Here is a 26,221-nt window from a genome sequence, read left to right as displayed (position 1 = left end):
AAAGTCACTGTAGTACTTGGCTTCAGTGGACAAAATCAGTGACAGATCTGAAAATTCCATTAGCAACAGAGGTGTTGTGTGTCCCTATGAAAATACTCCTTTCTGCTGTATCTAATGTTCTTTACAATTAATTCCTCCTTAAGACAAACTGTGCCCATTTTAAACAGCGTTTACAGTGAGTTTATAACCATGCTTTGCTGTTTAACAGGCCTGTTTTCATTGAAACTACAACTAAATAAATAGAATGCGTTGCTATTTTGAGTAAGTAAGTAGGTTTTGTTATTTGGTTTAATTATGCTAATAGCCTCTAATTACATTTGTAACCCTCTTTCTTTTAGGAATAAAGACGTTGTTAAGTATTTGTTAAATCAAGGAGCTGATGTTCATATTCGGGCCAAAAATGGATATACTGCATTTGATCTAGTTATGCTGCTTAATGATCCAGGTAAATGAGAAATTAAAAAAAGCTCTGAACATTTGTATTCAGAGCTGAGTGAATTATCCCAAGGGAGAAATGGTCACATCTTTTCTGCGCATATATTGTGATAAGTTCATTTTCCCCCTAGGAAGAAGAATCTGATTAGTTGTCGCAGATGTTTACATGATTTCTTGTAGATAACTTTATGTTCGGGGGTTTAATAGATTAAATAAGTCATTAGCTGAGATGTTTATCTGCTTGACTTAGTTTTTACTTTGTGGTATCACTGTGTACCAAGCCTACAAAGAATAATATGCTGCTGTTCAAAAAACAGGGTAACTTAAACAAAATCCAACAGTATCTTCTAATAATTAGCTTTAGTGGAACCTATATTCATTTTATGATTGCCTTTTTTATGGAGGAAGCTTAGTATTTAGTTTCAGATATAGATATGGCAAACACATTTCTGTTTAAAGAAACATTTAGGGCAATGTTCATAAACATCTTAGGATCTCTTAGACGTGAAAGTTTTAGCTGTGCACGTAGTTCTTTTTAGTAGCTTATTCATAAAGTCTGTTTATCTCTGCATGCGATTAAAGAGTAAGTAGCGGAATGTCGAAAAATATAGCGTTACACGTCCCCACGTGTTGCTGCAGCTGTTTAAATAACATACCTGTAATTTCTTTTCATTAACATCCTGACAACCTTTTACACTTAGAACTTTAAAGTCTGTTTCAAAATGGCCGCTCTAGTGCACTTGAGTGTGTTCTCTAAATCACTGCAGGAAAAGCAATAAAATGTTTTAAAAAACATAAGTGCTGTGGCCTTTCTGTTCTGTTCCAAGTCATGGATCATTATTGCTGTGTTACCTGTTTGACAATGTGGGCAATAATCCTTACATTACACTGTGTAACAAAAAAACTTATTTTTGTTGTTCCTGGGTAGTAAGTGTTATTTCCTAATTGCTTATGCCTCAAAAGTATAGAAAATGGCTATTATTCCCCACAAACTTTGCTTTTGTGATCAGGACAATGATATTTCAAAATATCACTATTTTCAATGGGAAAACGGGCAAATGTGTGTCTTTTCGTTCACTTAAAGTCAGAAAAAAAACAACATATGAATCCAAATTAACATGTATTTATACTAAAGTAATACAAATATGACTACAAAAGATTTAGAAGTGAGTAGTTTTTCAAGATTTACAATTATACTGTATTTACAGTATAATCGTAAATCTCGAAAAACTACTCACTTCTAAATCTACTCACTTCTAAATATCACTGTCCTGGTCACCAAAGCAAAGTTTGTGGGGAATAATAGCCATTTTCTATACTTTTGAGGCATAAACAATTAGGAAATAACACTTACTACCCAGGAACAAAAATTGTGTTACATAGTGATCAGTGCACTAGAGTGGTCATTTTGAAAAAAGCTTTAAAACAGACTTTAAAGTTATGTGTAAAAAGTTGTCAGGATGTTAACAATGAAAAGAAAAATTACAGGTACATTATTTAAACAGTTGTAGCAACATGTTAGGTCTGTTCTAAATTTTAGGTGTGGCTAACCAAAATGCAGTACAGTTGAATTTGTTCAACAAGGGTATTGCTTGTTTAAGTCAAGTTTTAAGCTCATTCAGTCACTTTTAGCAGATCTAAAACATATACTCGGTCATTTAAAAAAAAATAAAAAATTAAAATTACTTTACCACTAATTTAAACACTTGGGTAGATGTACTGGGCCAGTCGCAGTGCAAACATACCGCAATTTGCATTTGGGTTACGACAATTCACAAAGTGCACATTTTGTCATATGTACTAAGAAAAAATATGTTAATGAAGAGAGCCGCAATATACTAATTTAAATATTATTTGCGTCATCTTTAGTGAGATCTCTAGCGATAGTTGTGTGACATTTTTTCAAATAAAATAGTGGGAGTTGAGTTGTGGTGTGCTGCAGCAGAGGGTGCCCAAAGGATAGCCTCTATACATGCAAGGGTGCAAAATTCAAAATAACATTGTTTTTGTTAAATGTAAACATCATCTATACAATGCATTCAGCTCCCTCTTCATTTTACTTGTTTTAATACTGTTGTATATTATAGAAAATGAAAGGCAGTTTAATCCCATCAGATTCTATAGTGTATAATCACACAGTAGCCCATCGCTAAACCAGACATGTTTGTCTGACATAAGGAGGTGTTGGGTTTAAAAACAATACAATAAAATCGCACACACATACATTTACAGATCTTGGTGTATCTTAAATATAAAGCATTGCGCTGAAATAACACTAACGTACTTTGGGTACATTATGTAAAAATATAAATCTGTACAGTAGGCCCATACAGTACAGTAGTAAAAGCAAATGAATACACTTTTTTTGTACTTTAGCCCACTAGTAACACAAAATAAAGCCTTTTGCTGCATTGTACGCATTGGTGTACAATGTGAATAAAAGATTATAAGAACTGCGGCTGCAAAGCATTCGTTAAAATGATGTCAACAGCGTTGCATTTGTTGAGTACATTTCACACTACACTTCCGACTGGTTTGCAACGATTGCGACAGACTCAACACTTTAGTACACATTCCCCTTACTGTTATAATATATATGCCATTTAATAATATATGACCCCTTCATGAGTGGCAATCTCAGAACCCTATGTAGTCCCCAAGATCAGCTCACTGTATTTGATACAGTGGAGGGACTAAGGTTTTCTTAGTTTTATTTAGGTTTCATTTAGATTTATTGTTAATTGTAAGAGACCAGAATGGTTGTACATGTTTGTACTATTTATCCTACAGAATAAACCACATGTTATAGTAAGTATGCTATTCATTGTTTAATTGAAGTATTGTCATAAATGATTTGTTGTTTTTTGTTAACATAGATACAGAACTTGTGAGGTTGCTGGCATCTGTGTGCATGCAAGTAGACAGAGACAAGGGCAAACAGAAATCCAAGTCATCACTACCACGCTCAAAAAGCAGGTTGTCTTTAAACATCCCTGTGCCTCCGGATGATAAAGGGGGACTAAAGGTAAGAAGCAATTTGTGGAGATGTATCAAATTCTACGCCAAACCGCAATGTGCATCTATTATTTTTTTTTCTTTTGTCAAAGAAAAAACAAACTTTTTTTGTAAAAAGCAGCTGAGGTTGTTTTGAGGACTCCGACATGTGCTGAAGGTGGTGACCCATAGTGAGCCCTTCTTTGCCTTCTATTTTGTTTACCACTAAATTAATATACCTTAGTAGTTAACTGGTTTTAGTGGTCTATGGGTCTTAGTTTGTGTCTCTTGACTGATTTATAAAAGCAGTAAAATATGTAAGGTGAAATAATGTCATGCTTTTCCCATTATAGTAACTGTCCATTACCAATCTGGGTAGCATTTTCCAGTGGCTTTAATTTAGTTGATCATGCCCCAAACCAACTGAAGTCAATGTTCCTGGGAGCCTGGGCAGCTAAGGGTATAGAAATGCTTGAATGATTGAAGTGTATGCTTTATATTAGTGAGGAACAGTTCCAGAGTTTTTTCAAAGCTCTGACTTGATCTGATTCTGCAGTCATGGTGGAACAGAATGTCCAATAGGTTCCGAAAGCTTAAGCTGACTAGAACACTGAGGCACGGCTTCTCCACTAGTCGTCTGGCACCGTTTCCAGATGATACTGATGTGTCCCTGGATTCTACAATGAAAGCAGACCAGAAGAACAGTGGGAACAATGGATCGATAGTGCTGCCTCCAATCTTGGGAACTGCAGACGTGACTACAGCCTGGGCAGTGAAAAGCAAAGATAGCGGTAGGCAAAAAACTAAATACTATTGTTTACTTTTTATATTGCAGCACACCCTCGCTATAACAAACCTGTTGGGTCCAAGCCTTTTGATCGTTATATCAAGGGGTTCGTTATAGTGAAAGGAAAATCAAAATGAGCGATAAACTGTTGGAGTATGTTAATGAGATGATACTGTGAATAAAAATGTGTTAAATAATTAAAACGCAGTACATCAAGCAAAAATCCTGAATTGAAGCTAAACTTTTTAATAAATCTGACATGAATCCTTTTTAAAGTGCACCAAATCTTAATCCAACATGCAAGTTTTAAATTCCAAATCAACCCGACATGAAAAGTTTGACATGAAAAGTTATTTTAGATCAAGTTTTTTCTCTCGTTTTTTTTTCTTTAATAAATTTTGCTTTGCTGCATGGTTGCTGAACAAGCCAAAAAACTGAGTTTTTTGACCACCTGTATTCACGACAGAGATGTGCCTGCGTTATTCCTTGTTTCAAACGATCAGTATAGTTTCCAGCTTTGTTGCAGCATAAAATTATTTTCGTTTCAGAGTCATAGTTACACAGCGCGCGCTTTTTATTAAGATAAAAGTGCTGACTTCTCTGCGGAGGTGGCATCCCGTGGTTACAGACCGGATGTTGACAGTGTGTGTATATTGTAACAAAAATCCTTAACGCTTTAAGAATGAGCCTTCAGTCGATTCAGGGCCAAACTTGATGTTTATTACACTAATAAATGAACTAAGACAATCTGACAGTTGTTAACTAGCAATTAACTTGTCAGTGTGGACCACGACCTACGCCTCTAAAATAAATTTTTAAAAGGAGTCAGGGTGGAGCTATTCTGTGTTTGTTTATTCGTCTCTTTCTGCTTCAAAACAACAAACACTCCCCCTGTCACCCGTCTTTAGTCCCGCTTTGGTCAATCACCACAGATCCTGTGGTCTGTGCCTGTTGCTCATAGGCGGTTCGACCGATGTGAGGCACAGCCCCCTCCCCCCACTCCAAGCATTCTTGCACTCACATCACCTTGCATACGTCACAATATGATCTTTTTTTTATTATTATTTGGGGTCCAGAGGCCAGCTACGTTATAGCCGAAGGTTCGTTATAATGAAGGGCGTTATAGTGAGGGTGTACTGTATTACTTTACTTTAACACAGGAGGGCAGTATTGATAATGGCAACAATATATATTTTTTTCCATTGTTTTCTGGACAAGTAATTGTAGTGTGTTTAGTTGTTATAACGCTACAAGGTTAAAATGTGTGTTCACTGGCAGTTTAAAAGATTCATCTAGTACTTTCTTCAAAAAGTTTGGATTTAAATCTTGTTGAAAGTGTCTTCCCTGCATTGTTTTTACAAGTCATTTAATTATGGTACCTGACCTTTTTAAAAGTCTTGACCCAGTAAAGTTAAAACCAAAAAATACAAGTTATAAATTGAGCACCTAGTATAGTAATAAATCTACAGTAAATGTTAGTCATAGTATTTGTTAGCAAGATGTCTTGAAGCAGTGTGTGTTGAGCATGTGTTTTGCTTCTGATGAAGGACACAAGAAAATGTGGTACCCAGGGTTGGAGTTACCAAGTATGCAGTACATGACCTTGCACGACAACTGACAATATGATAATTTGAAATTGAGAATATTATGGCTTTACCCCATTGTGTTTAATTATTTTCTTTCTTTTTTCAGGACTTGGCGGTACTAGCACAGAGAAGGATGATACCCTAATAACAACCATGGTATGTCTCCACATGAGAAACAAACAAAAAACTGAATTAAGCTACATGTTGAGGTAGGAGAGGATGTTGGTTTGCATTGACTCACCAAAGTGTGTATAACAAATATATGTGTGGTGTTGGTATCTTAGTAAAGACCAGCATAAAAAATCTTAAGTCTTGTTGGTATTATACAAACCCACCAACATGAAAAGTAGGTCACCCACAAAAAGTATTATAGCGTCTCATAAGAAATACCCAGACTTGGTTTCATCGAAACCGAGATAATAATGTCAGTATATTTTGTGGTAAAAGTGCTATCTCATTAACGCTCCCAGCTCAGAAATGGTGCTCCCTCCACCCGACTCCCCAACGACAAGCTGAAAGCTGTGATTCCTCCATTCCTTCCTCTCTCAAACTTCGAGCTGTGGGACTCTGACCGGTCACGGATCAACAAAGAAGGCAAGAGCGAACAGACAAGGCTCTCCATGCCACAGAGAGGCAACTTCAACAGCAGCGGAAACTCTGACATAGTAAGCAGGGGTTTATTAAAAGTGTTGTTAAAGGGATTCAGGTGTGTTATTAATAGGATTAAATTATGCATCACGTTGTACAGTATAGTGGTAAGAGTTATGTGAGGACATGTGTGAAACTCACAGGGTCAATCCTGCTGTGTATAATGAGGTTAATGATTTATTGTCTGTATTATTGAAAAACAACAGCTCCAAAGAACCAGAGCCTATTTTAATCAATAAACAATTTAGTTTATTAAAAAGGCATTCTTGGCTAAAGATGAGGAGATTATATTTTAATATAAATATTACGCAATACTATTTGGGTCATCATGCTTGGGTCATCATGCTCAGAGGAATATAACTGTGTGTGTGTGTGTGTGTCTGTGTCTGTGTCTGCGTGTTGGGGTACCTCTGGCTAATGACCACAAACAGATGATTACCGGTAGTTGTAATGAGATAGCATTAACGGTAGGGGAGACCGGGGCTAGTTGAGACGCCACCCATAACTTCCTGTCACATGATGCCATGCTTCCATGACAACAGTTGTAGTAGCATAGCCATGTGATTAACCCATTCCCTATGTGTGGAAGCTCTCAAGGTATGTCATTTCAAGTTGTGAAAGTTTTATTGTTTTTCACATCCTTTTACACCCTGAAGTAATTTTTGAGGAATTGGATATTTTGACTGATAGCCAAAGAAATATAGCACATACTAAGTGAACTGCTGTGTTTCTGTACAGTGTCATTTGTTTATAAAAAGGTAAAATCTGTTTTTGTCTTCAAAGTTTTTGGCCAGCAAAAATAAGTACATTTGTGGGGTAGGGTTTTCGGGGGTAAGTTGAGACATTGTTAGTGGAGTAAGTTTGAGATATATCTCAACTTACCCCCTAAAAATAAATACTACTAATAATAAATATTAAAGTTAACACATTATTCCATAGTATGTCTTGTCCATTTAATTTCATTGTTTTTAAAATCTATTTTGCCTATTTGTTCTCCTGATGTTTTTGATTAGTTATTGTGCTGTATAATTACTATGCTTACTGTAACCTATAATAGAAGTTTTATTTCACTCAGGTTAAAGCTAATGTGACGGACTCCAGAAAATTTTTATACAAAAATTAAATGGTTCTTTGATAATTAGTTCATCATTATTATCCTCAACAGTAGCCTAATCTTTTCCTGTGGTATTGTTGTTTTTGTTAGTATTTTACTTGTCTTTTTAAAAATTATGACAGATTTTTAAATAATTAGTAAGTAAGTAAGTAATTGGTATATTTTAATGGCTGGAATCAGCTGGCTTCTTTAAATGTTTTTTTCTTGTTGAATTTGTTTTTACTGGGGGCTCCCGAGTGGTGCATCCAGTAAAGGCACTCCGCATGGATGTGCCCTATAGCCTGGAGATCGCAAGTTTGTATCCAGGCTATGTCACTGCCAACCGTGACTGGGAGTTCCTAGGGGGTGGCCGAGTGCCACCCCATAGGTCGGCCAGGGTGTCCTCGGCTCACTGCGCATCAGTGACCGTTGTTGCTTGCCTGTAAGCTACCCAGAGCTGCGTTGTCCTCCGACGCTGTAGCTCTGGGTGGCTGCATGGTGAGTCTGTAGTGTTAAAGATGCGGGCAGCTGATGGCACATGCTTCGGAGGACAGCGTGTGTTCGTCTTCTCCCCTCCCACAGGGGAGGTAGCGGTGAGCTGATCCTAAAAATAATTGGACACGACTAAATTGGGGAGAAAATAATAAAAAAATCATTTTTGCGAAGACTAAATTTAAATAAAATAATAAAATTTGTTTTTATTGCACACTTGTTATTAAGTTATATTTTATAACAGGCATTCTAATGTATTGAATAATTTTTTTGTGCGTTGTCCATTAATAAATGTATTTTAAGTAGAATCATGTTGCCCATTTCATGTTTATTCTATACTGTCTCAACTTACCCCATGCAGTGTCTCAACTTGCCCTGTGCATGAGGATGGTTGAGACACTTGCTCATCTTTTTCTTTTTTTTTTTTTTAACTTATATTTAATAAATTTGTTTAACTTTGAATGTCAATCGTTGTTTGTAAAACAAGCACAAACCAAAGTTATTTACGGTGCAAAGTTTCAGCCTGCTGTAGACATCATTTGTGGTATATGCAGTGTTTTCCAAAATTGTTTTTAACTTACCCTGGTCTCCCCTACTGACAAAGCAGGTGAGGAGGATGTCTGCACAACTTCTCAAAAAATCACATTTTGGTTTAGAATAAATGTAAATGTCAGTTTGCAACATGTTGGTTATAAACAGATGTTGGTTAAAAACATGGATTCTGAAACCCTATGGTGACCCTTAGATTATCTTGTGTCTGCCTTTTCCCTTTTGAGTTTCAGTTTAGCCGTTTCTTCAAAGGAATAACCAGGTGAAGACTGTGCAGAAGAGCAAATAGATTAATGAAGCATTAATGCACAACAGAGGCGGGGTTGACATGATATAACCACACACTTAAGGTGTTATAAGGGACGATGCCCATCCCCAAAGTGCCTTAGTGCTATTAAAAAATTACTATAAAATGATTAGATGTATTTATTTTTTAAATTAACACGGACAATGGCAGTAAATATCACTACTCACAAGAAAACAGTTCTAGTGTTTTATTTTAATAAGTGAACATTAGTTTATTCATATATATATAATAAATTTGCTAATTTAGTATAAATTAATGGACATACATAAATAAATCTGATAAAACTTTAATTAACTGAATTACAGATCAGTGATTTTTCATATAAATGTTCACTTTAAAATGCCAGATAATGTGCAGTTTGAAAAACTGCCAGAAGGGGAGCTGCAGGTGAAAGCAACGGTGATACCGCTTGCTTTGTGCCTTGCAGAAACTTTTCTTAGGTTCTGCAGTTCTGCGGGTGTTACTGTGGGATAGTGTGTTTTGTCTTTTCCACTTTGTCATTGTTTTTTTAATTACTGTTAAGAATATATTGTTAGCATTGTTACATTCAGTATTTTTCGCTAAATTCACGTCGTTTTCTACTGTATGGCGGGTCATTCAAAAATCGATGATACCAGCTCGAAGGCATATAAAGCTTGATATGCTGTATTGTGCTCCATCTTTATTCCTCACGGGAAGCGATATAAAATTCCCAGAGGAGACTGTTCAGCTCGCTCTTAGAAAGTACATTAAATGTAAGTCTACCTTTTTCTTGGAGACAGTTTTGTAGGATATTCGCAGCCCGTTTAGAAACCTTTGTGAGTTTTTTTTCGTTCATTCAAGTTTGAGTTGATTCACTTCTGGTTCCCTTATTTCACTTTGTTATTATTTATTTTATTTTTTTTATTTGAATTACTGGTAATTTGTCCAGATCAGGAAATTAATCTTCATGCCATTCATTCATTTTTCCATTAAAAAGATTACAATTTGACTGGGTCTGACCATTTGTTTTTAAGTTAGTGGTTACTTATAGATATTAAATGTTATATAATTAGGACAAGTAAGTGGAGGAAGAGTTTGAATCAAAAGGAGGCAGTGTGGTCCAGTGGTTAAAGTCCAGGGTTTGTAACTAGAAGGTCACTGGTTCAAATCCCACCTGTGCCACTGACTGATTCACTGTGTGACCCTGAGCAAGTCACTTAACCTCTTTGTGCTCCATCCTGGGGATGAGATGTTAAAACCACGTCCTACTGTAAGTGACTCTGGATATTATGCAGTTCACAGCCTACCTCTGTAAAGTGCTTTGTGATGTTGGTCCACTATGAAAGGTGCTATATAAAAAACAAAACATATGGCTGGTAGAACACTGTTAACCAATCAGAGAGCATGATTTTTCCAAGCAAATTTATGATTGGTCCTGTAAACTCCAACGCTGGAGAGAATGTGCACAGAGAACTTTCTATTGTATCTACATTTTTTTTAAACTTTTGTTATTGTCTCTTTTAATTCTTTATGTTATTGTTGCAAACCAAACCTTGTACTATTACTTGGACCATAACAAGTATGTAATTAAAAAAACTTTTTATCGCAGACCTCTGTCAGCCGTGTTGTGGCCAGGCCAATTAAGTTCCCGAGTATTGTCAGAAGCCCATCCTCTCCTTCAAACTCTGGCAATTTCAACTACTCCCCTCACTCTTCAGGAGGTTCCAATGGTATAGCTGGCATTAACAGGCATGGAGGTGATCCACATAATCGATCAGGTATTTCATTATAGTATTTTAAATTCAATAAATAACAATATGCCAAGTAAGAAGCACTCAGTTTACTGTCAAGCTACTATAAAGCATCACTGTTGGAAGGTTTTATACTCTAGTCAGCTATCAGCATGTGACAAAAACTTACTTGTATTTTAAACCATACATGCACAGGTACAACACTTAAAACTAAAAAAAAAAAAAATCTCTTTGCAACATTGTAATGGCAAATGTTAGCATGTACAGTAGTAATGTTTTTAGCATAGGTTTATTCATCATGATAAATAATTAATTGTTTGCAATAGAGGGCCAAATAACAACTAGGATATTAAGTTTGCACAGTTAGAACTTGTCTGTAGATTTTCTGTTTTGTATATATCTTTATAATTTGGTGTATTTTTACCAGTGTTATGAACTTCTATATAGACTGTATGCTGCCATTGTGCAGAGAGCATATGTTTTATAATAGTGCTGCTGTCTCACTGTTTTCCAGGTGGCAGTGCTGACAGTGTCCTGTCCCAGATTGCAGCCCAAAGAAAGAAAGCAGCAAGTTTGTCGGAACAGAAAACTCCCACCTTGGACACCCAGACTCCCACAGTTCCAGATCTCACCTTGCCCAGCCTGCATGGTACCCACAGCTTAGTGAGCAGCAGCTGTCACAGTGAAAAGGTATCACCCAGAACAGAACATTGAGTAAGGGGGGATTGGTGGAATTCTCAATGTAGATGGGGGGGGGGGGGGCTATTTTTGTGAAATAACCAGGGTCTGGATCTTAAATATGGACCTCATGTCACACTTTTTTATTAGTAGATTAAATGAATGGGATTAATAGAGGGATCAACACAGAGTAAAAGAACAGCATTACATATTGAAATTGGCTGTCATTTAGACAGTTAAAATAGACCACAATGTACCAGCCAAAGTTGCATGTGTATTTGTGGATTAGGAATGTTCTGCTGAGCAACCCACATTTTTATTCAAAATATGCTTTGCTTAAGAATCTAGTTAAAACTTGTTTCCCTTCTTTTTGGGAGTTTTTTCACAAGTGTCTCAAATATATATTCGTATGAGCTTAACATGCAGCCTACAGCACTCGGTATTCCCAGGTTGTCTCCCATCCAAGTACTAACCAAGTACCAAATTCGATTTGAAGAGCTTTTTGTCGTCAGAGATGTTGCCCAGGGGTCAATACAAGGAAGTAGCTCTTCTTGACCCCCACAAGTGTCTCAAATTATAATGTTGGAAAAATACAACAATGCAGATTAATGTATAAATGTATTTGTGCATTTCCTGTCTCTGATACATATTCTATAGAAAGTTCTTGTTTGGCCTTCTGTTCATACTGCCACCTGCTGCATCTTATTGGAATCACAATGAAGCTATGTACTTGGTTGAATTACTTATTTCACAACAAACATGACTGGTTATTGCATCTTTTATTAAGCATCAGCAATGCTAACAGACTGTGGATAGAGAGGTATCCTGAATAATAGCTACAACCGGGGGATACAGAATAAAAAGGGGTTAAAACCGTCTAAACAGTCAGTATCATTTTTAAATTATGGAGCTTACAGTAGCTTACTTGAAAAAGTTTTCAGGCTGAGTTTTTCTCATGCCAGAGCCCCACATCCTGCAGGGTGAGCTGAAAAATATATGTATGTTTTCATATGTTTACAAAAGTAGCTGCAAGAGTAGGTGTGCATCTGCAAACTAAAGAGTGTAGGAATCACAATATACCTGCTATTCAAATACTGCACAATACTCATTGTTCTGTTTCTTACATTAATGAATGATAACATGTGCAATTGTTTTTTTTCCCTAATTCAAATGTTCAAATATCAACAGAAAACACACATAGCTAGTACCGTTTGTAAAATGGATCATCCTATTAACTTCATTCTTTCTTTACGTTTTCATGGACTTGACATCGTGAACTTTAAATACACACACACACACACACACACACAAAAGTACCAGTCAAAAGTTTGAGTACACTTGCAGGTAACACTAGTTTTTTTTTTCATAATTGACAATGTTTTACATCGTATACGTTTCTGTAAATGCTTGAAAATGAAAACACATGTTACAATATACAAAACAAAACATAAGGAGTATCAAAGCAATGTTCAAGAAAATTGAAAATCGTCTCTAAATCTTGGATTCCTCAAAATAGCCACCCTTTGCCTTAACAGCGTCACAAACACGAGGCATTTGGTTAACAACTTTCAGCAGGAAATCACCCGACGTGTCTTCCCAGCAGTTCTGCAGCAATTCCCAGAGATGTAGGGCACTTGTGGGTAGCTTTGCTTTGACTCTTCTGTCCAGTTCGTCCTGTGCAAGTTCTGTGGGATTGAGATCTGGAGACTGGGCAGGCCAGGTCATTAGATTGAGTTGTCCTTCACTTTCCTTCTTCGCCAGATAGTTCTTGCACAACTTTGAGGTGTGTTTCGGGTCATTATCTTGCTGAAGAATGAAGGACTGCCCAACTAGCTGTAATCCTGATGGAATGGCATGCCTCTAAAGTATGCTATGATAGCCATGCTGGTTGAGCTTGCCATGGACTTAGTAAAGATCACCAACTCTGTCACCAGCAAAGCAACCTCAGACCATGACACTGCCTCCTCCATGCTTCACTCATGCGCTCACCCTCTCTGCGTCTTACAAATACTCGCCGGTTGGACCCAAATATTTCAAATTTTGACTCATCGGTCCGTAAGACCGACTTCCACTCCTCAAACAAGCAGTTTCTGTGTTTTTTGGCCCAGGCAAGTCTCTTCCTCTTATTCTGCACGCTTAACAATGGTTTATTTGCAGCAGTTCTTCCAGTTAGGCCAGCTTCACGCAATCTCCTCTGAACAGTTGATGTTGAAACATCTGTACTTCTAGTAGCTTTTAGCTGAGCTTGTATTTCAGTGGCAGTTAATCGCCAGTTTCACAGACTTCGAATGAACTTGTTCTCAGAAACTGAAGACACCCATGGTCAGCCTGAACTAGTTCGGTCCTCATGAGTGCCAGTTTCTTCAAATCGTTTGATGGTCTTTGCCACAGCAGTTACAGACATTTGCAAAGTTCTTGTGATTTGTCTTAAAGATTGACCTTCATTTCTTAAAGTAATTACAGACTGTCTTTTTTCTTTGCTTAACTGAGTGTATTTTGCCATTTTCTGCTCCCTTACATTCAGGAATGACAAACTTGTGCCTATGCTACCTATATTTATAGTAATCATGGACCCTCACCTGTTAACAATAATTGGTGACAAAAGGTTAATTAGGTAACACGCTAGTTAACTCAGAGAACATCTAACAAAGACACTTTTATATTCAGGCCAGTGTTCTAACACAGTGTTATACATATTTCAGATTTTTAACTGACTTGGGTTTCAGACTGAAATCCCCTTGCTTTGGGTGACCATTTCATTGAAATTGACATTATTTACATTTTCATTTAAAATTTTAATGCAATTCACTGATGATTATCAGCTTATATAAGTACACGTATCATATAATGAAATATTAAGTGTTTATAGACAAGTTTATACAGTTAAAAGCATAGATAATCATGGAAAACCTGGTTTCAAGCAGGTGTACTCAAACTTTTGACTGGTACTGTGTGTGTGTGTATATGTGTGTGTGTGTATATATATATAAAATTTTTACCTGAATGTCCATGTTTCTGTGTTCTGTATAGGATACAGTAAACCAGTCTGAGATGTCTATTTTCAATTTCACTATGAGGTGTAATTACATTTTGAAAATCAGTGGCCTGCTGGGAGCTGTATTTGATGGGCATATAGGATGGCCTTTATTTCCTGTGATCGCCATGAATGTTAACCTAGCTGTTATTTTACAAAAATGAAAATAAAAATGGATAAATAAATGATAGATAGATAGATGTATAGATCAGAATTGCCCAAAACTGTCCATAATCCTGAAAAAGTACTAAAAGCTATTTCAAGTGATCCAGAATGATAGAAAAGAGCTCAGTAAGTTGCAGTGCATCTCTGGGGTCTTGTTATAACTTATATCAATGGGATACTGACTCTGTAGACAGATACCCAGCAAGGTAAGAATGTTAGAATGATGTTTATCTGGGATTTCTTTTTCCTGTTTGTAACATACAGTGCCTTGCAAAAGTATTCAGACCCCTGACCAATTCTGTCATATTAGCGAATTACAAGTGGTACATTGAAATTTCGTTCTGTTTGATGTTTTATTTTCAAACATTGAAACTCGGAATCAATTATTGTAAGGTGACATTGGTTTTATGTTGGGAAATATTTTTAAGAAAAATAAAAAATGAAATATCTTGCTTGCATAAGTATTCAACCCCTGTGCTGTGGAAGCTCCCAGTTTGCAACGATGAAAGAAATTGCCCTAACGAGGACACAATTATCTTACCATTGGCCTCCACCTGTGAACCATTAAAGTTGCTGTCACATTTTCTGGATAAAAACCCCACTGTTGAAGGATCATTGGTAAGGCTGTGAATCTAAAGGAAAATGAAGACCAAAGACCAAAGAGCAAAGAGCATTCTCCAGAAGTTAGAGATAAAGTAATACAAATACATAGATTAGGGAAAGGGTACAAAATAATATCCAAGTGTTTGGATATCCCAGTGAGCACAGTTGGATCAATAATCAGGAAGTAGAAGCTGCATCACACCACCCAGGCACTGCCAAGAAAAGGCCGTCCCTCAAAACTCAGAGCTCAAACGAGACTTGTGAGAGAAGCCATAGAGAGGCCGACAGTCACTATTAAGGACTACAGAGTTCAGTGGCTGGGAGTGGAGTAATGGTTCACCAGTCAACCATATCAAGAGCTCTGCATAACACTGGCCTGTATGGGAGGGTGGCAAGAAAGAAGCTGTTACTCAAAAAGTACCATCTGAAAGCACGTCTGGAGTTTGCCAGAAAGCATGAGAGTGACCCAGCTGCGATGTGGGAAAAGGTTTTGTGGTCAGATGAGACCAAGATAGAGCTTTTTTTGGCCAAAACTCAAAGCGCTATGTGTGGCACAAACCTAACACTGTCCATGCCTCAAGACACACCATCCCTACAGTGAAGTTTGGTGGTGGCAGCATCATGCTGTGGGGATGCTTCCAATCAGCAGGGACCGGGCATCTTGTTACAATTGAAGGAAGAATGGATGGAGCAAAATACAGGAAAATACTGCAAGAGAATCTGCTTCAGTCTACTGAAAAACTGAAGCTTGGGAGGAAATTCACCTTTCAGCAGGACAATGATCCCAAGCACAAGGCCAAAGCAACATTGGAGTGGCTCAAGAACAAAAAGGCGAATGTCCTACAGTGGCCCAGTCAAAGTCCTGATCTCAAGCCCATTGAGAATCTGTGGCACTATTTGAAAATTGCAGTCCACAAGCATCGTCCAACCAACCTGAACAACCTGGAGCAAATCTGCCAAGAAGAATGGGCCAAAATCACTCTGACACTGTGTGCAAAGCTGGTACCTACTTATCCCAAAAGACTTAAAGCTGTTATTGCAGCGAAAGGTGGCTCTACCAAATATTAATGTGTGGGAGTTGAATACTTATGCAAGCAAGATATTTCAGTTTTTTATTTTTCTTAAATATTTCCCAACATAAAACCAATATCACCTTACAATAATTGATTTTGAGTGTAAGTGTTTTAAAATAAAATATCGAACAGAACGAAATTTCAATATACCATTTCTAATTCAGTAATATGAGAGAATTGGTCAGGGGTCTGAATACTTTTGCAAGACACTGTACATTGATTTACAGCATTGAGGTAATCATAAATATCCTTCATTTTGCAGAAATCAGACAGCAGTAAGAGGCCTCAATCTGGGACATCCTCCACGTCCAAGAGCACCTCTCCCACGCTGACCCCTTCACCCTCCCCCACGCCTAAAGGCCCCCATGCAGATTCCTCCTTATCATCCTCCTCCTCCAATCGACGCTCCAAGAGTAGCAGAGGCTCAAGCAGTGGCACTATCACTGACGAAGGTAACACAGCTCTAAATACTAGCTTTCAGGGTCCCCATTCAGGCCCTGAGTAACCTTTACCAGGACTAACAAAACAGACATGCTTGAAAAGGTCACCATGTGCCTGAATTGGGTGGCTGTGTGTTTAAATTGTTGTTTAGCGATGGATGCATGACCATTCTTCAATGATTTTGGTCTTTTGAGAGAAGTTTTAAACTGAGAAACTGAAGTAGAATTTCAATTGCAGCTGGGCACACAGGTACATAAGGGGCAACACAAATACAGCTGCACCCACCAAGAGTAATACACTTAGGTGAAATGCATTTAAGAAGTCTTGATGTCGAAGACCTAAGCTGTCTCCCAGGGATGTATGGACTAAGAAGGTCCATGTTATAAGAAGGGGCTTGTATGTCAGCAGCAGAATCTTGTAAGTGACATGGGAACAGACAGGTAACCAATGGAAATGCACAAGAGCAGGAGTAATGTGTTCAGTCCGTCTGGTGGCTGTCAAGATTCTAGCTGCTACACTTTGTACCAACTGTAAACGATTGATAGAATGAGCTGGAAGACCAGCAAAAAAGGCATTGCAATAATCAAAGCGAGAAGTGACAAAGGCTTGAACAAGGATCTCAGCATCCCTTGGACACAGGAAAGGACAGATTCTAGAGATTTTCTTTAGGTGAAAGAACCCTGCCTTCACCACTGTAAAGGTATCTGTGTAAAACAATAACCTAGCCTAACTTAACACCTAGACTTCGGACCACCGAGGAAGCATAAAAGAACTTGAGAGAGAAAATGTATTGTGTGATGCATTTTACTCTGCGACCATATGTTCATTTGAAGTTATCCAGCTGTGTTTTTTGTGGGGTTTTTTTGTTATAGATGAACTCTCTGGGATCCTAAAGAAGCTTTCTCTAGAGAAATACCAACCAATATTTGAAGAGCAGGAGGTGAGTGATTGTATTAGAGGACTGTGCTGCTGACTTTGTTCTTTTCTTCTTTTCTAAAGCTCTTAACACATGCATTCTGTTTGTCTGTTTCCTGTTACTTTATTCTCATTTTTTTAGCAAGTCATTAAAATTGCCAACATAATTCCTTAAATAGTGTTTTTCGCATTGACTATTGTAAAAATGCAAATACAGTACATTCATGTTTGCTTTCTTGGCGCCTATCATCGAAGCACTTATCTTTCTTTTTGCTCTAGTTCTTCCTCTGTTTTCTTCCTGTGCTGTCTTTCTGCAATCTCCTCAACAGTCTGTTCTGTTTTCTGTGAAGGCCTCATTTTGGTAAGTGGCAGGTTCGTTCATTGGTCCTAATTGAACAGGGCTTCATTCAGTAGTGAGTTGTTACCAGATACATAGATGTTGCAGAAAATATGTTGTGTCAGCTTGAACTGAGATAACAAAATATAGATATAAAATATAGTACCAGATACAGTATATCTACTTAAATCAGAACTATCCCAATTCTAATTGATGTATTAAAGCTGTTGCCGTTAGTATCAATTCTGTTATCTTTATAAGTTTTATTAAAAAATAACCTCCAATGCATGTTTTAATACATTTTTTTTTTTCTCATAAGGTTACAGCCTTCTTACATTTCTCAGAACTGCTTTCTAAAATCATGTAGGGCATTTTGCTGTTTAAACAAGAACATGGCATCATGAACTCCCAGCTGAAGTCTGACTTTTTTTTTTTTTTCATTTGGCGTTTGTGTATCACAGACAAGAACATAAGACAAATACATGTATTTGCAGTTGGGTTGCACCTCCCCCCTCTTATTATTATCCATTTGAGGCCGAAGTTATAATGTAGATTTCTTCTGTTGGTTATTACTGTTTCCCAAAATGTACGAGTTGATTTATTTGGGTCTGAATTTACAGTAATTCAAAAGGAAGGGAAAACTAATGAACATAAATCTTTTGAGTCGCAATAAGATAAATCTTGTAGGAATATTCTGTATTTTATTTTGTAGAATGCAAGACTTTTTCTGGTCACCCACACCCCAGGTTTATCTTATTTTTTATTTTAGTTTTATTTTTAGAGATTATGAAACAGGAGCTACTGAGTCTCCAACATGTAGTTATCAATATGTAACTGGAACTAACATTACCAACTCCATCATACAGTTTCATAACCTTCTCCACCGCTCTTTCTGCATGAAGGGCACAGTTTGGGTTCTATCTTGTTTCAAATTACACGTCCTGACTTGATTCCTTATTTAAGCATATTTTCAACAACACATTTTTTGTATTAGTTTTTGTAATGGCTTGGTTATAGGGTGTGGAATTTGTTTCTGCAGGTGGACATGGAAGCATTCCTCACACTCAGTGATGGGGATTTGAAGGAGCTGGGTATAAAAACAGATGGACCTAGACAGCAAATCTTAGCAGCCATCTCAGAGTTAAATGCTGGAAAGGTATGCCTTAAATCTCAAATACTTGCAATGTGGTGAATGCAAGAGGAAGTCACTGGGTTCAATCAAACACTTATGTTTACACAGCTATTGGCTGAGTTACATGTTGGGCAGTTCATGTATTCCAATGAATCACATTTCTTTAAACAAGAAGATATTAAGAGAAAAGTTCATACCAAAATACAATGATTAAATTATACTTACACATAGTGAGTTTGCCAGTCAGTATAGATACCTTGGCAATAACTTTCTAGATACTAAAACCACTTCATGCATTTCACCAAGGCAATTCCCCAGTGCTTTAAAGTGATCTAAAAAACCCTGTCTGTATAGGTTGAACTTTAAGGTCTATGGTTGAGTAGGCATCAACATGTATCAAACAAAAACTATAATTGAATAAAATACTTTTAAGAGGCAAGAATCTTGGTATTCCTTGGTCCATGGCAAAATGTATCGTAAATGTTATGTTTCTTTTTATAGGGCAGAGAAAGGCAGATTTTACAAGAAACTATTCACAACTTCCATTCTTCCTTTGGGAGCAGTGCCAGCAACCCACGACCACCTGGTTATCCTCGCTGTAAGTAGCATGCATTGTACCTTACTGTATGTAAGCTTTCTAAAGTCAAGGTTGTGTGACATTTAAAATTCCAGATGCATAGAGACAGTACACTTTGAATTATTGTCCTAATGTTTGATAAACAGCTTTATTCTTTGATATCCTGGCATACAGTAAGTTGTATTACCAGTGTTATCCAGTAAAAAGAACCATATTATTACCACATTGCTTTAACCTATTGCCATACCACTGATACACAATACATGTTTTGCTGTAAGGTCTCTATAGTTGGTATAGTTATATTTAGTTCCATTACAGGTGGGGTCCAGTCCATTAACCTTTTTATTACCAGTGTTTTTAAACATAATATGTTTGACTTTTTTCACATTTCCATTTTACTTAGATTATGCTAGAGGATTTTTGTTGAGAATAAATTTAATTTCTAGTTATTTCTTGCCTCTCAATACATTCAAATAATCAACTAATTCTATGCATTTTAACTTGTATGATTTTCCTAAAGCACCAGCAGGCTGGGTTAGACAACAAGTTCGGACGTCCAGCAAGAGGTAACACTCAATAGGACCAAGCCCCTGGGGGAGGGGGGAGAGTTGTGAAATCATAGAGTTATGGGAAATTGAGCCCAGGTGAAAGCAAGACTGGCTCTTCTCAACGCCAGTGTTTCAGTGCATGGGACTGTGCAGGAAGACACTGAAGAAAGTGACTGCATGCCGACAAGAAAAAGGACCTAGGCTTCGCCACGTCTATGGGATACAAGTAATGCCTACAGGAGGTGCAGGAGTGTTTTTTTTTAAAACATTTTTTTGCAAGGAATGTGCTGCAATAAAACATCACAGTAATAATAACAAATAATATGAAACATGAAGAGGTGATGTTGGTAATCTGAGTAACTAAAAATGCCAGTCTTGTTGGAAAACATGGATTTGGTCTTTTAGGGTTCTTTTGAAGAAACCTGCACAAGTGAAGACAGGCTCTAGCAGGATACAAGTGATCCTAGGCAGCTAAGTGAAATGGCAGAAGATAGCCTTTGAAACACACCCTGGAAGAACAACCACAGGAATGCTATGATGTAATATGAGCATCAAAATAACTTGATGAAATAACTGAACTATTGAAGCATTTTGCAGATGAAGGTATACAAGTATACATATGGCAGTATTATAAGAGACACTGTTCTGTAACATTATTGTTTTGTGATGGACTCCCCTTCCTTTTTGCTAACTATTCCTTGTTTGCTGCTGCTGACCCATATTCATGGCCTGTTTGATTGGATTTTTTCCATGGTCATCCTGGTTTGACACAGTTATCTTACTGTTGTTCAGCCCTTTCTTCTGTTGGATAGCTGCAAATGACTGAAAGCAAACTTAATTTTTAAACAAAACATTGAGTAAATGAGAATCAGAGAAAATGTGCTATTCCTTTTACATTTTTTCTGATCTATTGAAATAAAACTAAAAAAGGATCAGTGTTTTGTCTTTTCAATTATTGATATATTATTTCTCTTAAAGTATACTTCCCTTTCATCCAAAAATAACTTACATATGCCAATATACCATATTTTAACCATTTCTATTGTACTTATGACTTTTGTAAGAAGGTAAAAAGTATACTAATAACTAGAGTAGATAAACTGATTAAGGTTTTACTTTTAAACTTTATTTTAATCAAATCACATTTATTTCTGTATGTCCTATATGAATTTGGTTTTGTTTATTACAAAAAACTTGAACAAAAAGATGGCTGTTTCGGTAAGTGCGTCACAATTTTTAAACTGACATTGGTATTTATGGAAATATGCTAATTTCTGTATTTACTGTTAACTGAATGTGCAATTAATATCATAATAATTCATGAAATCCATAATTAAAAGCTGCGTATCTTGTTTGTCTGAATATCTATGGTAATTGTTGTTTATAGTCACACTGCAAAAAATCAAACCACTTTCAAGAAACTGTATCCAGTGTTATAGAAGTGTTACATGCATGTCCATTTCAAAACAGACAGCAGCCAGCTCCTTCATTTTCAGATTTAAAAAAAAAAAAAAAAAAAACACACACACAATGCATTGCTTAAAAAAAACCTGGACTTTTACAATATGTAGAAGGGCTAATAATATCTAAATAAAAAAAAAAAAAAAAAAAAAAACACATTTATGGCTATTAGGGGGACATTCCAGCATCTACTCAGTGGACCATTGTTAAAGAGCTTTGGGTCTGTGCTAAACTTGTATGAAAAACTTGTTGTATTCCTTTGAATTTAAGCCGCACTTTTTAAACTATTTTTTTCCGTCTCAAAAACGGCCTGTGTCTTAAATTAGCATATATTGATTGTCAACAAACGACGAGACGGCCGAGTACACAAACAGCAATGTGACTGACTGCCAAGAAAACACAACAAAAAAAGTCACTGCCCGATCTCGATTCATCCATGACATACAGGCAGACATTTTCAAAGCAGTGTCATTAGCTTTCTGAGCAATTCAAAGAGAAGCTTTTACAATTTCAAGGTTTCATTATTAGGCTGAGTTCTAACAAAACAGTACCAGCTTGGACAGATCGGCACATAACTGCAATGCTCTGTGTGACAGCAGACTGCCACAAACTGCCTCCATTCATGTTTTTCTTATATGCAGAATTGAGGTTGTATCTTTATCTTTGTAAAGGCATCTTTTATTCGATGTTTTATTTTTTCCTCAAATTGAAGGGGGGGAGCTGTTGGGATTGGGCTGCCTCTTAAATTCAAAGGAATATGGTACATAGCTGCAAAAAACATAAAATAATCAGGCGAGTAGTTGCTTCAGAAATTCTACACAATTGGGATGACACAACATTCTGATTTCAGCTTGATCAATATTTTATTTTAAAAATTTACATTTCGTAATTTTATATAAGGCACCATGCATAATGAAAAAGATTAAAACTAAAAAATATATAAAAGCACATATTCCCCCTAAATGGCTTATGTTTGCTTAAAAGCATTCATGGTATAAAAATTATTAGTTTCATAGAAGATCCAAATAGGTTAAACTGTGGCAAGTAACTTTAAAGCAGGCATTTGACTTAAATTTACTTTCACAGTACTTATCATCTCTTCTGGCAAAGGTTTACAGATATGTCTTAATATTGTAGTCTGTAATGTCTGATGCTGCAAACACATTTGCATGCAAATTGTAATGCAAATGTACATGCCATCAGGTGCTGACAATCGCCTTTTAAATTCCTTAGACGGGTGCTATAAACATGGTGAACATTTCAGATTTGGCATTTCACACAGTTATTGGTCCCAGTATTTACTGTTTGTTCTATAGAACACTGAAGACCATGGATAAGTACTGTTCATATGACACTTGAATCCAGCCATCTTGATCTGTATCATATCTTCTGAATACATCTGTGAACCTCTGAAAACACACAATGTTGATCATATACATGTTAATGAAAGAAACATTGTCTTGCCTGTTAAGAATACTTGTTAAATAACTGAATTTATCAGAGTGATATGTAAAGATTCCACATCACTCAGTAGTTGTTGAAATATGTTGCAACCGTTTTTCAACATTCCCCAAAAAACATGCTTGTTTAGGAGTGAATTTATAGGATTACATTTTCACTTAAGTTTCTTGAAAAGATTGCAACATTTATTTGGAAAACTGAACATTTGTTTTATGAAAAAAACACAAAATAAAATCAGATTTAGATTTTGCAGTGATTCAAATGCAAACACACAGACTGATTTTAGTTTCTGGAAAAGCCTTTTCCCAACTGCATAGCAATGTTATAATAGAGGTTTTCTATTCAAAATGGTGAAAAAAAAAGTCAAATCATATTTTTGTGCTAACATTTACAATCTCCCGTCTGAGAGATGAAATCACATGATACAGAACCAATGCTAAACTGAATCTCCATGTCTTGTCAGGGATACACAGACAGCCACTCTTTAAAATAGCATGCACTTACCTGTAGTACAATACAACACTGAACAAAGTCATCAAAAGCCACCTGCCCCTTTCTCTGTCTGTCAAACTTCTGAATGAGAACATCATAGAACTGATCGGTAAGACGATAACCTTAAAATCAAGGAAGGAAAATTGTCATCATTGCTTACACTGACTATAGCATATGCTATGAGAAACACTGCCATTTGGCATTGTGGTAGCTTCCTTCAATTAAACACAGTATCAATGTTAATCTTACAAACACATATTTCTCCACATCTCATAATTTGTATAGACTTTCCTGTTAATTCTATAAACCCTCCTTAATACTGAACTCAATAAATATATAAATATTTAAACATTTGAATTATCCATGTACTTATATGTAAAGTATTGACACAAATTATGGAAGCAACGAATCATTTACAGAAAGACTCGAGGTGGAGATTTGATTGTCCATTCCCTCACTCATATCCCTTACTAAATATCTGGTATATAAAAAAAACACACACACACACACACACAACAATAACATCATGCAAGGGGTATAAGCACGGTTTACTTAAAATGACTCTATACATGCTATCAACTACACACAAATATTACGCTGTATATGGAAACTCAACATGTAAAATCTAGTAATTGATTTTGCAAGTCGACATGGCAGAATTGGGTGAAAAACTATCCCAGAAATGTATTATGTACACTTTACAGCAGGATTAATCCAATCTGCTGAGTAATACAGGAACATGCTTGGTATCAAAATAAAGGCAATCTAACAACTATTCAATCACATAACCGCTGACAAACGGTTAATTGAGCAGGATAGGCTACTGCAAAATACTACTAACAATAAGAAGAATTAGTAAGAAATAATTAGGTCTTTTTTTATCTTTTTAAACCTGGAGAAGGGATTCAGGATGTGAATCTTAATATATATGAAGGTTACATATTTTACATTGTTATTCATGATACAACAGGACATCAAGTTAACGTCTTTGCAAACTAGTAAAATAAAATTGTTGGACAGAAATCCTTTCGCTGTGTCTCAAAATCATTCTCAAGATCCTAGTAACTGGACTTAGTACATGTACACACACACATATATAAATATATATATATATATATATATATATATATATATATATATATATATATATATATATTATATTATATATATATATATATATATATATATATATATAAGTCCCCTGAACGAAGACTTTGCTAAAACCACCATTTTGCCAGATGGGAGTAAGGCTGCAGTATATAAAAAAATAAATAAATAAATAAATAGAAAAAAAGATGATTTTGTAATATAGTGGAATGTCAAAAGATTACCCCTAAGTACAACAGAGGCAAAACTGTCTTCATAAAAGAGCTATACTGCAAAAACTAATATCTTACAAGTAACAGAAATGTATTTCTATTAGTTAGTGTTGTCACTTTGCTTGGCTGTCAATAACCTAGCTACCCTGAATAGCTAGCATGATAAGAGCACAGTTAATTGATATTAGTACAAGCAAATACCAAAGCCTACTTTGCTCACCAAACCCAGTCAATGCTTGCTTGAGTTCATTTCTGTCAATCAGCCCAGAGTTGTCTCGGTCGTATGTTCGGAAGATGTTTTGCCAGTCAGTGATATATTTCCATACACCGGAAAATTCATTAAAATTCACTCCGCCTTTGTTGTCCCTGTCAAACATGGCTAAAGAAAAGTTTTTTTTTTTTTTTTTTTTTTTTTTTTTTTTTGACTGCTTTAACATACAGGGAAAAATACAATGCAGTTAAAAAATAAATAAATATTAATTAAAAAAAATAAAATAAAAAAGGCAAGTGTACCCTTTACACATAAGCCTTGAAAAATAAAAACAAACATGATTTTTAAAAGAAAAATATGGAAAGCAGGAGTCAGAATAAAATCTTTGTTAAAAAGGAAAATGTCTGTGTGTTTTCAATAACAGAGTTGTTCACTGGCACCGTCATTGGGGGATTTATTGATCAGGTCAGGTCAGTGCATTTCTTTAAAAAAAAAAAAAAAAAAAAAAAAAAACAACAACAACAACAACCCAGTAGTAGTTATTTCAATGTGTAGAGCCACATTTCAGTGCAGAGTCTTTCAAGTTATTACAGTAAACAAACACTCGCCGTATTGTGACTGCAGTCAAAGTGGGACAGTATATTCTACTCTATCCTATTTTAAACACTTTAACAATAATTAAACTTTTTCATGTTGCTGCTTTTTTTGTAAATAAGTTGTTTACAATACCTTGGCTACACCAGAACAAAATAAGTGGTCGAGTGCTCTTCAAGGATATACAGACACAATTGATCACAAAAAGCGATTGAGGTTGGGGAAAAAAAAAAACAAACATGAAATAGCAATGTCTGGTTGATTAAATAACACCGTTATATTGTAAATTATACTGTGTTTACAGTATAATCGTAAATCTCGAAAAACTACTCACTTCTAAATCTTTTGTAGTCATTTTTGTATTACTTTAGTATAAATACGTGTTAATTTGGATTCATATGTTGTTTTTTTCTGACTTTATGTGAACGAAAAGACAACATTTGTCAGTTTTCCCATTGGAAATAGTGATATTTTGAAATATCACTGTCCTGGTCACAAAAGCAAAGTTTGTGGGGAATAATAGCCATATATACTTTTGAGGCATAAGCAATTAGGAAATAACACTTACTACCCAGGA

General features: G+C 36.1%; 2 protein-coding genes across 4 annotated transcripts in view; one reads left to right on the top strand and one right to left on the bottom strand.

The window, feature by feature from the left end:
* Positions 1 to 22,875, top strand: part of LOC121313063 (ankyrin repeat and SAM domain-containing protein 6-like) — a 32,300-nt gene extending 9,425 nt beyond the window's left edge. The window contains exons 5-16 of one of the 2 annotated variants that reach the window (XM_041245200.1): positions 339 to 445; positions 3,312 to 3,460; positions 3,986 to 4,220; positions 5,909 to 5,958; positions 6,273 to 6,467; positions 10,462 to 10,630; positions 11,118 to 11,293; positions 16,419 to 16,608; positions 17,470 to 17,537; positions 18,889 to 19,005; positions 19,483 to 19,579; positions 20,079 to 22,875. In XM_041245200.1, the coding sequence (XP_041101134.1) occupies positions 339 to 445; positions 3,312 to 3,460; positions 3,986 to 4,220; positions 5,909 to 5,958; positions 6,273 to 6,467; positions 10,462 to 10,630; positions 11,118 to 11,293; positions 16,419 to 16,608; positions 17,470 to 17,537; positions 18,889 to 19,005; positions 19,483 to 19,579; positions 20,079 to 20,128 (1,603 nt within the window). In that variant the 3' untranslated portion in view covers positions 20,129 to 22,875. Of the gene's footprint in view, positions 1 to 338; positions 446 to 3,311; positions 3,461 to 3,985; positions 4,221 to 5,908; positions 5,959 to 6,272; positions 6,468 to 10,461; positions 10,631 to 11,117; positions 11,294 to 16,418; positions 16,609 to 17,469; positions 17,538 to 17,791; positions 17,874 to 18,888; positions 19,006 to 19,482; positions 19,580 to 20,078 lie in introns of those variants that run through there. The other variant, XM_041245201.1, reaches the window with a different exon arrangement.
* Positions 22,876 to 26,221, bottom strand: part of LOC121313065 (programmed cell death protein 6-like) — a 29,267-nt gene continuing 25,921 nt past the window's right edge. The window contains exons 4-6 of one of the 2 annotated variants that reach the window (XM_041245203.1): positions 25,051 to 25,218; positions 23,533 to 23,642; positions 22,876 to 22,976 (exon numbers count right to left, since the gene is read on the bottom strand). In XM_041245203.1, the coding sequence (XP_041101137.1) occupies positions 22,878 to 22,976; positions 23,533 to 23,642; positions 25,051 to 25,218 (377 nt within the window). In that variant the 3' untranslated portion in view covers positions 22,876 to 22,877. The remainder of the gene's footprint in view (positions 22,977 to 23,532; positions 23,643 to 25,050; positions 25,219 to 26,221) is intronic. The other variant, XM_041245204.1, reaches the window with a different exon arrangement.

Source organism: Polyodon spathula, chromosome 3, assembly GCF_017654505.1.
Source record: "Polyodon spathula isolate WHYD16114869_AA chromosome 3, ASM1765450v1, whole genome shotgun sequence".
In the NCBI taxonomy this organism is placed as follows: domain Eukaryota; kingdom Metazoa; phylum Chordata; class Actinopteri; order Acipenseriformes; family Polyodontidae; genus Polyodon; species Polyodon spathula.
Note: the sequence above shows the minus strand (reverse complement) of the source record. Positions and strands in the feature narration are given on the sequence as shown.